Raw genomic sequence first — 13,586 nt, forward strand, 5'->3', positions numbered from 1 at the left:
AACTTTGTGTATGACAGACGAAGAGTGCCAGAAATTCATGTATTATAACTACCTACAAGTAGCATGCTATCGAAATGCCTCCTTACTTTTATCTGTTGTATCTTTTCAGGATTCAGGGGTCACTATATTGGGAACAATTCCTAGCTTAGTAAAAGCTTGGAAGAGTACAATGTATGAAAGGCCTAGATTGGGCAAAGATAATCTTTTTATTTAAACTTCAGAGCGATTTATGTACATGAATACCGAGAAAATGGACTTAACCATCAATGTATGCAGATCATTTTCTTCCACTGGTGAAATGTCTAGTTGATGATGACCTTTGGCTCGCTTCCCGCGCTTATTACAGACCTGTCATTGAATGTTGTTGGGGCACAGAGCTTGCTTCGTCCTACATCATGGGAAGTCTGCTGCAGCCGCAAGCTTTTGGAGAATTTAGCACAAAGTCGATGAAAACAGGCTTTGTCATCTTTGATGAACATGGAATTCCTTATGTAAGTACATGATTAGCGAGTTTCTAATTGTGGTTCTCCTTTAACTACTGCAATCACCTACCTGTCACTCGTTTACATCATGCTAGCTAGTTCCGGGATATGTTTCTCTCTTGTGACGGAACATCAAGGAACGAAGTCAACTCATTGATGTTATTAGGCTGATGTCAATATCTTTGATCTGCTTGATCATGCAGCCAGAAAAGCAAGCTTGTGTCCGGGAAGTGAGTTTGTTTGCGCTATTAACGGGAGCGACTGACATACTGCCAAATGCTGCTCATGAAAAGGTTTACTTCAAGGGAATGCCAATGTACAATGGAACGGTACGATTAGAACTACTTGTCTTTCAGTACTTGAACCTCTTGATATGCTTAAATATGAACTTATCGATGTTTTTGAATCACCTGCAACTTAGGAGATATGGAGACATAGTTAAAAGAACCGTTGGACGTTCAGTTCCTCTCATAGACATACTTGAACCTCTTCATATGCTTAAATGTGAACTTAAATCTGTTGAATTCTCTCATTCTGATTACGGATTAGTAAACGAGCCATAAGTTACCTAAGGTTGACAATACAAATTAACATCCAAATCTTTTGTTTATCCCTTTTCTTTTTGTTTGATCCGGCCTAGGGTGTCACCTTTCCTAGGGGACCTCGTTCTTTTTCATCCTAAGCTTTGAGTTATCTAATTAGTTATAAAGGAATCGAATATTGTGCACTACAGATAGAGTATTTAGACAAACAAAATCGATTATGTTGATGACTATATCTCTAATATAAATAATTTCTTTATATAATAAAAGTGATCAACAACATGATTAGTACTATTTGACTAAATAAAATTAGTTTTATGTATGAGGTGATGTCTATTCGGCCTAATAATTGAGTACTGTTCCTTTTTTCTTCTTCTGTCGTATGGAAATAATAGGGCAGTGTCTAGGTATACAGGAACACTGTTGAGTCGCCCTCTCAAGTCTACGAACTCCCAACTTTTAGACTGCACAACCTCAACCCATGTTCACTCCAATCCTCCCAGTCCACCTATATTTTAAATTATATTCTGGTCGGATCAAGTTCATCTTCCCACATTTCGTTATCTCGCGAATTTCACACCTAATCAGAGGATATAATCATTACTTCTCGTAAAGTTAAAAACCAAATAATAAGAAAAAAGAAAAACATAAACCTTATTCCTCTTTAAAAAAATACAATAAAAAAAGAAGACATATATAGAACTACACCCCTAAAATAAATTTAAAAGGTAAAAATGTTCAAAAAAATTAGATAAAATAGAAATTACACATATAAAATAGGAGACAAACTTATAAATCGGCTTGCTAAAAAAATCTGAATGCAAAATGAAAGAATATCTGTGACATCCCACATCATCCAGGGAAGTGATCTTTATATGTATATTCTTATCTCTACCTAGCACGAGGCCTTTTGGGAGCTCACTGGCTTCGGGTTCCATGGGAACTCCGAAGTTAAGCGAGAAAAGAGCTAGAGCAATCCCATGATGGGTGACCCACTGGGAAGTTGCTCCTGAGTTCCCAAAAATAAAACCGTAAAGGAATGGTAAGCCCAAAGCGGACAATATCGTGCTACGGTGGTAGAGCGGGTCGGGAAAGTGATCCGCTTCGGACCGGGATGTGAAAATATCCGTAAGAAAAGCCATATGCCAAACAAGATACAGTTCACCTTCCGCACGTTACATACGTAAGCATGCATGTACATATACCCCTTCAATTTTTATATAAATGAATCACTGCCCCCATGTCATTGGATGATAGGATGTTTGTCGGTGCCGAACTTGAGCCGTCAACGCATTGTGAGCCATAAGTAAGGATTAACAGACAACACCATCATAAAATATTACACGCAATTGGGACAACTAATTTGCATTTCAGGTGCATGTAAATTTCATCGTTCGCAAAAGGATTATAGATAACCGTAGGATAGAAACTCACGTGTAACTAGGACAATAGGATGCTATCTCGGCGCTATCTCAAGTTTTGCATTTCATCAAATGCATGTAAACTCTTTCAAATCGTAAGAAGGGTCACAGTAATCCCACGAGATATAAACTTACAAGAAACATAAAATGATAAACTAACAAATATTTTAAAACAACGATATTTCATGTTTACGTTTTAAGTTGCATGTAAGTTTTTTTCCAACCACGTGAGTCAGACTATTGAATCTAGCATAATTCTTTATAGTGTGATGTGTCCAAATGCCTATTTACCGAAACGAAGGGACACTCAAAAATTAAGGGCATACGTAATTGTGTATGTGCTGCATGTGAGTATTATAGTTACACATATCATTAAATATAAGACAAAGAGACTATATGTTACACTTATCATTAAATAGAAAAGATTGCACCCAAATTAAAAGCATACATATACTCTCATCTCATGTGTCATTATCCTTATTAATTAATATCTAAATCTCAACGCAGCAACCTGATTGAACAAACCCAGAAAACTCATCAGGCACACTAATCTCATATAATTTACCATTTTGACGTCCCTTCATTTCTTCCACCATATAGAACCCTTGACTTGCACCTTGGCACTCCGACCCCACCACCAGGGTCCCACCCCCAAGCATGACTCCGCACGTTCCAACTCGGAACCCCGAGTCCAACTTACCCCAACTCACCAATTTCCCATCGTCCCCTACTCCAACACAATGCCTTGGACAATGGCCCGCCTCCCACGCCTCGTCCACCAGCCGCCACTGCCGTGATCCCAACTCCAACACCTCGGCACCTCCCTCGAACACTCCTTGACTCTCGGTGCGGTACCCGCTAACCACCCAAAACTCGCTCCCAATCACCACCCCTTCACACTCGTCCCGATCATGACTCATCGGAGTCAACTCAGTCCACTCGTCCGATCTCACATCATAAACCCATGCGGACTTCAAGGCGTTCTTGTTCTCGTCATGCCCGCCCGCCACGTACACCTGGCCCGCGTCCGATCCGATAGCGAAAAACGAGCGCTTGGACGGCATGTCGTTGGCTTTCCTCCAATGCGAAGTAGTGAAGTCGTACACAAACACGTCGGTGACCGGGTCGTAACTCACCGGGTCCCACCCGCCCATCACCACAAGCTTCCCTTCACAGCTTGCCAATTGGCAAAACAGGGGCAGCCCATTTGGGTACTCAGAAACCGGGTCGAGTCTATCCCACGAACGACTGGCCGGGTCAAACACGGTGATTCCGTAGGCCGGTGACTCGGTGGATTTGGGTACGTCAGATTCTGATGCAACAAGCTTTGGAGGAAGAGCTTGAACCAAGCATGCAACTTTGTAGGTACGTCCGGTTTTCTTCCTGTGAAAGTAAAAATCTTGACTTTCTAAGAGAGTCCGCCATGGACGGCAGACCCGGGAAGCAACTGGGTGAGCTGTGTAGGGCAACCAAGTCAGGCACTCGAGTCCCAGTTCTGCAGGCAAACCCGGAATAAAATCGGTCAGCTCGATACTCCACATTTTAGCAGAGATGCGCGCTTAATTTTGCAGCAAGGTAAAGCAAGAAGTGCTTTTTGCAGCCCAGGAAGAAGGGATTTTTGCCAAAAAAAAAAGAAAAAAACGAAGTGTGTTGCTTTGCAGCGAAGAAGTGATTGGATTTTGCTTTTGGAGTGAATTCTATTTGCATTTGCGACGCAGGCCATGGACCTTAATTTATAGAAACAGTTAGAGATGGTGGAAACTGTAGAAATGGAACAGGTTGCATTGGTGTCATGTTCGAAGTCATCTAGTTTCGGATTGGACGCCGAATATTACTATTTTTTCGCTCCAAAACAAATACTAAAAATGGACGGCGGCCCCATATGATTTCTACTAGTTTATGAAAACGTTACATTCAAGTTGGATAAGGGTCCGAGTGAAACAATAATTATATTGCATGATCGTTTCAATACCCTACGATTATTTACTCGATTGATTGGAAAAAAGGCAAGGGGTTAGGGATAAGGGTCGAAAAGGCAAAGGGTAACAGTGTCGCAAAAAGCGACCAAATTCAAGGGGATGGATAACTGAACACGAGATTCGGGTAAAGCCAGCTGAATTTGACATGACATAAAGTGTGGCATGCATTTAACAATCTTGATCGGTGTGAAATCGGCCTGCCACGTGCGGATAAGTGGATATATGTCTTGGCTGTGTGTATAGAATTCAATTATAGAGGATATTTTTTTTAAGAGGATGAGGATGAGTTTCAATTATTAGATAGAGGAATCTGTTGCTTTCTTTTCGAAAATTTTAAGAAGTGGTTAATTTTTTCATGGATTTTAATTTTAACAAATTCAATCTAATTTTTATTCATTTTGGTATCATGGTAAATACTTGAGGTAACAAAGTAATTTTATCCTAATGTGGAGCTTTTTCGTCTTCTTCTCTTGAAATGGTGGACTTCGTACACTTTTTACTTTGAATTAGCCATGCAAGTCCAATTAGCAGTTGCAAAGTATTGGTTTTGCGTCCAATTTACTAAACCAAATTACCTTTTTGTACGTATACAATTGTCATGTGATGTTCATGTAATGAAAATAGATCGAAAATTGGATGAATTTTTTTTAAATCTAATGTAAAGGGAAAGTGGCTATACATAATAGTTTAGGGGAGAAAATCGACTGAAATTAAAGTTTGGAAAAAAATTTGTCAAACTCTGTACAAATTCTGAACAAATCGACAATTAGGTATGTTAGTTATCTCTTGATTGCGACCTTGGATTGGACAATGCTGATTTTTCCATGCCAAGTGGTGAGTGATTGAGTTTTTATGTTGCAAGTTTATCGTATCTCAAGCTGCAAGAAGTTGATATGATGGTAACGTGCAATTTGCAAATATTTTTGCTGACTGAAAGTGAAATGTAATACTACTTTCTCTTGACAAGCCCAACGATGTTGATCGCATGTGCTTAATGGCTAAAGAATTGAGATAGGGTTTGTTGAAGATAGAATTACTTAAGAAATATTGGACAATAGAATCTGCATTAGGCATGTAACAAAATACAACTTATATATGCATTTTTATCCTTAATATCATTGAAGCCTTTTATGATAAAACTTTACACTTAATGATATGTGATTAAATAAGAACAATATCGATAATATTAATGGTGAACCTGCGTTTATCAAGGGGTCACTGCCAAAAGAAACATAATTCTGAAAAAATGAAAAAAAATTCAAAAAGGAGAACAACTGGTGGCAAGCCATGATTATCCACCCCTTCTGAAAGCCAGGAAGAACACAATTCTGTAATTAAAAACTCATAAAAAATTGCTATTAGTGATCATCTACAATAAACATTGAGTTTCATGCTTATAGTTAGCCCACTTTATTGAAAAAAAATAAATTAAAATCTTTTATTTTTGCTAAATCTTTTCCTTCATGATAAAAACTAACTTTATAGCGTAAGTTTTAGCATTTACTGAGCGACAAATGTATTATAATATTTAAGCTAAAAACTGAAAAATAAATGGATAAAACAATAATGAACTCCAAAACATTGACGAAATAGGACTCCATACTCAAGAATATCAACAAAATGTCATACATTAATTTTCAGAACCTCACGGTGCAACAAAGGTGAATGCATACAGATTTTATAACAATTTTGCAAAACTGCCTAAAAACCCGATGGTTAGCCCATATTTTTTGAGAAAATATATATTTTTTAATTTTAAAATATATTTTCAATCATGTTTCAGAAAAAACTTTATAAGACATTTGAACGCGTTTTTATCATTTATTTAGCCACAAAATATATTTATAACATATTTGGGCCAAAAATTGAAAAATAAATGGACAAAACCGCTTTAATATTTTTTTTTATTTGTACAATTATGCAAAACCACTTTTATTTTTTGCTAAATTTTGTTTTCATGATTAAGAATAACTTTATAGGGCAATTGAAAATAGTTTTACCATTTATTGAGCCACATATGTATTTTCAATAGAATATTTAAACCGAAAACTGAAAAGTAAGTGCAAAAATAGTAGTGGGTCCAAAACGTTGACAAAATAAGACTCCATACTTGAGAATATCAACGAAAAGTCTTACATAAATCAATGCAGTGAAGGTGTGGCGATTTTTTAACAAGTTTGCAAAGTTGCCTTAAAACTGTGATGGTAACCCACGTTTATTGAGAATTTGAGAAAAATGTTAATTTTTTTTTATTTTTGTGAAATATTTTTCGTCGTATTTAAAAGAAAAAAACTTTACTAGGCATTTGAAAACTGTTTTAACATTTGTGACCCACAAATGTTTGCTTAATAAAACACACAAGCAAAAAAATGAAAAATAAATTGACAAAAATAGTAGTCATGAGCCCACATTATAGTTTGTAAAGGTGAAAACATATCAATTTTATGAATATGTTTGAACAATTTTGCAAAACCGCCTAAAAACCGTCTGAAAAATGAGAGTATGTGATGGATTTTTCGAAGGGCATAAATTATAAAGGCTCTTCTCAATAAAGTGATAAATTGAGCACAAACATCAAATGAAGATATTTAAGATATAGCATCAGTAAAGATGGGAATATGTCAAGAGGGATTGCTTCGACCCCAAAAACGACAATAGCAGGAACCAATGGCGGAGAACTTTCTGTTTTTCTCTCTAGCCTCGAATTTATATGCTCAGAGTTCGGTCTGGTTGAAAGAAACAGCCCGACATAATTGTTCATAATTATAATTACTGTTAGTTCTAATTTGGTGTGCGACTCTTGAGTTGAAAGCAAGGCCAAATTAAACTCCATTTTCTCTGGTATGAATACTCAATATTTCTATTGTAGCCAATTCTTTCAACCCATGATCACAATGTATAATACTGAGGAACACTATTTCTTCAACTTTCTTTGAGAAACCAATCACATCAAGTCGATTTTTCGGTGATTAATCTAATCCAAACAAACAACAGCTAAATTATTTTGTTTAGATTGGAATGAATTGGTCAATTTGATCGGCCATAAAGATGCTTATTAAAAAAATCCTGAACGTTCTAGTTATTATGTCTATAATTTATGCATTCTAAGCACAGTTGACAGCTGATCTTAAACAAAAACAAAATTAATAAACACCTTATATATTGATAGCTTTATCATAACACAAATTTACATTATTATTTTAATAAATTATCAAGTTGACAGGGATGCGTCAAACCTTTAAAAATTCACTAAAATGTACAACTAGTCAGCTCCATTCTTGATATATTGAATACTTGCATCACTTCTTCACAAATTGGCCATAGTAGCTGCAAGATTGATCACCCAAAGGACAAAAATGGAATCAGCACCAGCATAAAACCCAAACCCTTTAGAGAAAAAGTTTTATTTTGATTGAAATTTTGTGTATATAAAATTCTATATACGTTTAAAAAAACGCCAATTTAATTGTAAACTCACCCCAAATCTTCATAATCTGCTAGTTTTGCCACAACATGGTTGAAGCCAAGCCACATCTTAGCCTGGAAAATCTTCATGCAGAAGTACCAAATGATCCCAAACACGGTCAGCAAAGCAATCACCAAGTACACAACCTTTGTGCCAACACAAGTTATGTACACCAAAATTCCAAACGGAATACAGAGCACTGCTATCAGCCCTCTCACCCTTGTAACTGGAAGTTTGAAGGGCCTCTGTAAATCCGGAAGCTTCACCCTCAACCATATAAAAGCCGAAAATTCGACTAGCATGCTCAAACTGAACAAAACATTCACTACAGATGTGACATGCTTAAAATTCATGTATGAAACCAAGATTGATATCATTGCTGATATCAAAATTCCCACCCAAGGAGTGCCGGACCATTTTGACCGCGCCCCAAAAAGTCCAGGCAACAACCCTAATTCAGCCATGCCTAAAAGCTGGTGTGAACAACTGCTCAATTGGGACTGATAGACACCAATGCCAGACAAAAAGGCTCCAACCCTAACCCATTTTGCGAACCTTTTCCCCACAATTTTATATGCCACAACTGTGTAAAACCCATCATTCCAATCATCTAGGTCAAGAGACATGGCACCAATTGCAGCTAGTAAAGGTATTAGGGAAGTCAAATAAGTCAACAACCCAGCTGCGAGAAATGCTTTTGGTAATGTTTTGGGGGGGTTTTTAACACCTTCCGCAACTAAAGTACTGACATTGTCCCAACAATTTAAGTTCCAAAATAACGAATTAAAAAACGATGGCCAATTTCTTTTTCTGCTAATCTTGCCAGAAGAAACCCATTTGCTAGGGTCAATTTGGGGAATTGCACAAACAGAAAGTACTATAAATGGCAAGTATGATAAAATCCCTAAAGATATTGCAGCATAGCCAACTGTAGGCAGACCAATGAAGTTAAAAACTGAGAGCAAGAGGGTTGAAAGAGAGATGAGTAAATAGTGAGGCAAGTGTGACAACAAAGTTGGTAGCAATGGATCAATGTAGTCTATACAGAGACCTGGGTAGGAAGATAGGTTAATGACAGCACTAAAGAACTTCCAGAAACCAATGAGGAAGCCCCAGAATGGACCAAAGGCTTGGTGAGTCCATATAACAAAGCCGCCATTGCCATGAAAGGTGGTGGCTAGCTCAGCAGTGACAAGGGCCTCAGGGATGCTCCAGATGATGGGGAAGAGGAGAAAGCCAAGGATGGCATTGAAAGGCCCCCCGGAACCTACAGTGGACTCAGTGTTATAAGGGCCGCCGGAGATTTGGAAGTAAATGAGGAAAACTAGTGGGATGAATGCTAGTTTTTTGCATTTGGTCTTGGTGGTGCTAAACATTGGAGGTTCTTGTACTTCCTCTTTTTCATTTTCGAGAAGAGCGGTTTTCGATTTTGGAGAAGATTGGGGGGATTTCATGGTGTGTTCTTTTTTCTCCTTTTGGGATTTCTTGGATTTTCAATGTGAACTTCAGGAATTATGTGATTGGATTCCAAGATTGTAGATGGAGGTTGAATTGGAAGGCTGGTTGCCTTTGCTTCCTAGTTCATTGGCTATATATAACTTGGTTCATGTAGCATATGCAACAAGTACTGTCTAAATGTATGCAATTAATATCACTACTAGAATTTCTCAACTCTTCTGCTGCTTCCTTGTAGTGTTGTACTGAGTGTGCTGCTTCCTGGAAATTGCTTATACCAGTACATATTGTTGTCACATGTGAGAAGGGGACAAAGATTAATTTTTACATGTGACGGGGGATGTGATGAGTGCAACAGGATGACGAGTGATATATTTCCAGTGACACCCAAATTTTTCTCAAGAAAATGGTAGTTTATAACGTAAACTATATACAATTCAGCAGAAGGTTACAACTTTCATGCACAAGTACATTACAGAGTAGATTCAGCAGCTAGTTAACTAAATTTCACGTGGCAACAAAAACTCTGATATGTAATAAAACATATAGATACAAACTCCGACCTCCTTTCACCTTCGTGTCACTCTTCTTGCACTGATAATGCAGCTTCTTTCTTGGAAATTTCTTCAGCTCCTAAACGACAAAAGTAACTTTAGATTCCTAAAATTATCTTACATATTTTTCGTGTACGAAACTGCAAGCCCCCTTCCATAAATTTAACAGATTTAAAATTGTTGATCTGAAACTTTCTCTGAGCTATCTAATGCCATCACATATACTTCTCAAACTAATTAACCATGAACTCGTCTTTTTTTTAACTTTCTCTTTGTAGTTGTTAATATGGTGTGATGACTGTGGCTCAAATTCTTGGTAAAAAAAAAAAAAAAAAAAACATTAATTGGACAGTAACAATACCATCCAACTCCGACCACTGTCATCGTAACTGGTATGTTGTTTCCGAATCAATAGTGATCCCCAAAGATCGAAAATGGAGGCGGAATCAAACAGAGAGAAGGAATGGGTTTGTATGAATTGTATACTTCTCCAACTAAAGTACCAAAGGTTTGAAAGATGATGTTATTGGTAAGCAGAGATTATCTGCATATTCATTTTGTTGGCGCGCGGTTCCCTTGGAATCAATTAGGTGCTTCATTTGGATGATATGGTTTATGTGAATGGTGCGTAATTCATGAACCCGAATAAAAAATCAAAAAAATTAGAAAAACAATAGAGGAAAAAAAAAATGCGTTTGCCGGGAGTCGAACCCGGGTCTATTGCTTGGAAGGCAATTATCCTAACCGTTGGACTACAAACGCTTGGTTGTTTAGTTTACTAGATTATTATTCAAGATTGTAAATTTTTATGACCATAATGCTTGACCCAAATAATAATTCTCTTAGAGCAAGTGGTGTTTTAAGAGATGCTGATGATAAATGGATTTTTTGGGTTTTGCGCCAATTTTGGGCAAATGTGAGATTCTCACTGCTAAGCAATGAGGGCTTTATTTGGGATTACAATTGCCATGGAGATTACAGATTGATAAATTATTGGTGGAATTAAAATCTACACTCACAGTTCATTTGGTGTTGCAAGCTGCTGGCAATAATCATTCTTCAGTTCCTTGGCTTGTTGAGAGTTGCTTTCAAGGTCTTGGCAATACGAAACTTCGACATGTCTATAGAGAAAAAAATTTGTGGCAGATAGTTTAGCGACCTATAGTCTTGATTTGGATTTTTAGACAACTTTTACTTTAACAATCCTCCTTCTTATTCAATAATTTTGTTCTTGAGGATCGTCTCGAAATGTCTCCGTATAGATTTATTATTGATTAGTTTTGTTTGGGCTTTTGTGTTAGCACCGTTTTTCAACCCAAAAAAAAAAAAAAAAAAACAAAAAATGGTTGAGCCAAAGATTCAATCATGATCCTTTAGCAATTAACTCAAATCTCATCAAGAGGCAAATCATGATCCTCAAATAGCCCTATTTCGTCTAGGACCACTCCATCACCACTACACTATAAGGCCGACACCCACAGTCTCCCTTCTGGGCCGACTTCTAACAAATTGGCCGAAAAATGGATTTCAGACCCAAAAGCTAATTTAATAAGAAATGAAGTGCCGTTCAATAATTAACAACACAAATGTCAAATGTCAAATATTTACACATTTACAAATGCATATATATAAAAGAAAATTAATAAAAAAGATTTGAAAATTTTGAATTTTAACTATAAGAATAAAATGAATAATATCTTAATTAATTTTTTAATATAAAAATATAATTTTTTTGTTAAAAAATAATATTATAAGTTTTTTTTTTGTTAAAATCCCTTTTATAATTGGCCACATGATAAAAGGCAATGCCCTTTCTATGAATTTACCCAACCACTCTTCAAAATCTTGGGGTCCCCCAAGACCCACCAACAGGAGAGGAATGCCAAACCATCAAAACCCCATCTGAAGTATGTGATCATTGAATCTGATTAAATTCCCAACAGTTGAGAGGCTCAGCATGAGCGCCTCAGAATCTTCTCCAAGCTCCCAAATTTCCCAACCCCTTCTTGACCAACAAGAAACCGAATCACAACCCCAAATCAGCCCCCAAAACCCCAAGAAACTAGCCCTTCTCCCACTAGTCTTCCTCATCTACTTTGAAGTCTCTGGAGGTCCTTATGGTGAAGAATCAGCTGTGGGGGCAGCTGGCCCTCTCTTTGCCATTCTTGGCTTCCTCATCTTCCCCTTCATTTGGAGCATCCCTGAGGCCCTTGTCACCGCCGAGCTCTCCACCACCTTCCCCGGAAATGGCGGTTTCGTCATCTGGGCACACCAGGCATTTGGCCCCTTCTGGGGATCCCTCATGGGATCTTGGAAATTCCTCAGTGGTGTTATCAACTTAGCTTCATACCCAATTCTTTGTGTGGACTATCTCAAGCTGGTAATCCCCATTTTTGCTTCCGGCTTACCGCGATTTTTCGCCACATTTATCTCTACTTTAGTTCTATCTTTTCTCAACTACTCTGGTTTGAGCATTGTCGGATACACTGCAGTAGGTTTAGGAATTGTTTCACTTTGCCCGTTTATCTGATGTCTTTGATTGCAATTCCAAAAATTCATCCAAGCAGATGGATCAGTTTGGGTGAAAAGGGTGTGAAAAAAGATTGGACTTTATTTATCAACACCCTATTTTGGAACTTGAATTTTTGGGACAATGCTAGTACTCTAGCCGGAGAAGTAGAGCAACCCCAAAAGCTTTTCCCAAAAGCACTTTTTTCAGCTGGGATTCTCACATGTTTGGGCTACATAATCCCTCTCCTGGCTGCAACTGGGGCTATTCCACTTGACCAAGAAAGTTGGGTTGATGGATATTTAGCTTCTGCTGGAGAAATGATTGCTGGGAAATGGTTGAAATTCTGGATTGAAATTGGTGCAGTTTTATCTATTATTGGACTTTTTGAGGCACAATTGAGCAGCAGTGCATACCAGCTTTTGGGTATGGCAAACTTGGGGTTTTTACCGAAGATTTTCGGGGCACGGTCCAAATGGTTCAACACCCCCTGGCTAGGGATTCTAATTTCAACAGTGATTGCACTTGCTGTTTCTTTCTTGGATTTCACAGACATCATATCTTCTGCAAATTTCTTGTACAGTTTGGGAATGCTGTTGGAATTTGCTTCTTTTATTTGGTTGCGAGTGAAATTTCCAGCTCTGAAGAGGCCATTCAAAGTTCCAATGGGATTGCTAGGGTTGGTGGTTATGTGCCTGATTCCATCTGTGTTTTTGGTGTATGTTTTGGCTGTCGGCACCAAAGCTGTTTATTTGGTTAGTGCATTGATGACTCTTTTTGGTGTTGGCTGGTACTTTTTGATGAATCTCAGCAAATCAAAGATGTGGTTTGAGTTCAATTTGGGGTAAAAAAAAAATTGGACTACGAGGAAAGAAACTAGGCCGTTTAATGTTATGATTGTGTACATCTGGTTTTCTTAAGGAAATTTTATATATGATTTTTTCTGTTCTTGGTAATTTTAACAATAGAATGGTACCAATGTTTGAGCCTTTCATCTCGTAATTCGTTATGAACATTGCTTGGTTCCTTACTTGTAAGAAGCCATTTCGCCTTAATTTGCAAATCACAAATAGACGCATATATTGAAGCGACTCACTCAAATCACAAAATGAAGAGTTTACCCGTTTCAAACTGAGTTGTCTATAAAGAGAAAATGTTCATACGTATGCTGAAGCGAC

The 13,586-nt window shown here is 37.6% G+C and overlaps 3 protein-coding genes, 1 non-coding gene and 1 pseudogene across 17 annotated transcripts in view; 2 read left to right on the forward strand and 3 right to left on the reverse strand.

Moving 5' to 3' along the window:
- The window catches only part of LOC103954087, a 7,840-nt gene extending 6,826 nt beyond the window's left edge, over window positions 1–1,014 (forward strand). For 11 of the 14 annotated variants that reach the window (XM_048570078.1, XM_048570079.1, XM_048570084.1 and 8 more), the window contains exons 9-10: window positions 110–171; window positions 277–1,014. In XM_048570078.1, coding sequence (XP_048426035.1) covers window positions 110–171; window positions 277–310 — 96 coding nt within the window. In that variant the 3' untranslated portion in view covers window positions 311–1,014. The remainder of the gene's footprint in view (window positions 1–109; window positions 172–276) is intronic. The other 3 variants (XR_007253017.1, XR_007253019.1, XR_007253018.1) reach the window with 2 other exon arrangements.
- A 1,810-nt stretch (window positions 1,015–2,824) lies between these two features.
- LOC103954040 (F-box/kelch-repeat protein At2g44130-like) lies at window positions 2,825–4,352 on the reverse strand. The gene has a single exon (XM_048570077.1). The coding sequence runs from the start codon at window positions 3,984–3,986 to the stop codon at window positions 2,937–2,939; it is 1,050 nt and encodes a 349-aa protein (XP_048426034.1). The 5' UTR covers window positions 3,987–4,352; the 3' UTR covers window positions 2,825–2,936.
- A 3,215-nt stretch (window positions 4,353–7,567) lies between these two features.
- LOC103954039 (probable polyamine transporter At3g13620) lies at window positions 7,568–9,487 on the reverse strand. Its single transcript, XM_009365847.3, has 2 exons — window positions 7,903–9,487; window positions 7,568–7,751 (listed from the first exon to the last, which is right to left on the reverse strand). Exons 1-2 carry the CDS (start codon window positions 9,342–9,344, stop codon window positions 7,724–7,726), a joined length of 1,470 nt encoding a protein of 489 aa, XP_009364122.2. The 5' UTR covers window positions 9,345–9,487; the 3' UTR covers window positions 7,568–7,723.
- Window positions 9,488–10,589: 1,102 nt separating this feature from the next.
- Window positions 10,590–10,661, reverse strand: TRNAG-UCC. Its single transcript has one exon. It is a non-coding gene; the product is annotated as a tRNA-Gly (tRNA).
- A 1,058-nt stretch (window positions 10,662–11,719) lies between these two features.
- Window positions 11,720–13,397, forward strand: LOC103954038 (annotated as a pseudogene).
- The last annotated feature ends 189 nt before the right edge of the window (window positions 13,398–13,586 follow it).

The sequence above is a fragment of a genome, unplaced genomic scaffold (genome assembly GCF_019419815.1).
Source record: "Pyrus x bretschneideri cultivar Hongxiangsu unplaced genomic scaffold, Pyrus_bretschneideri_v1 Contig51, whole genome shotgun sequence".
Classification (NCBI taxonomy): domain Eukaryota; kingdom Viridiplantae; phylum Streptophyta; class Magnoliopsida; order Rosales; family Rosaceae; genus Pyrus; species Pyrus x bretschneideri.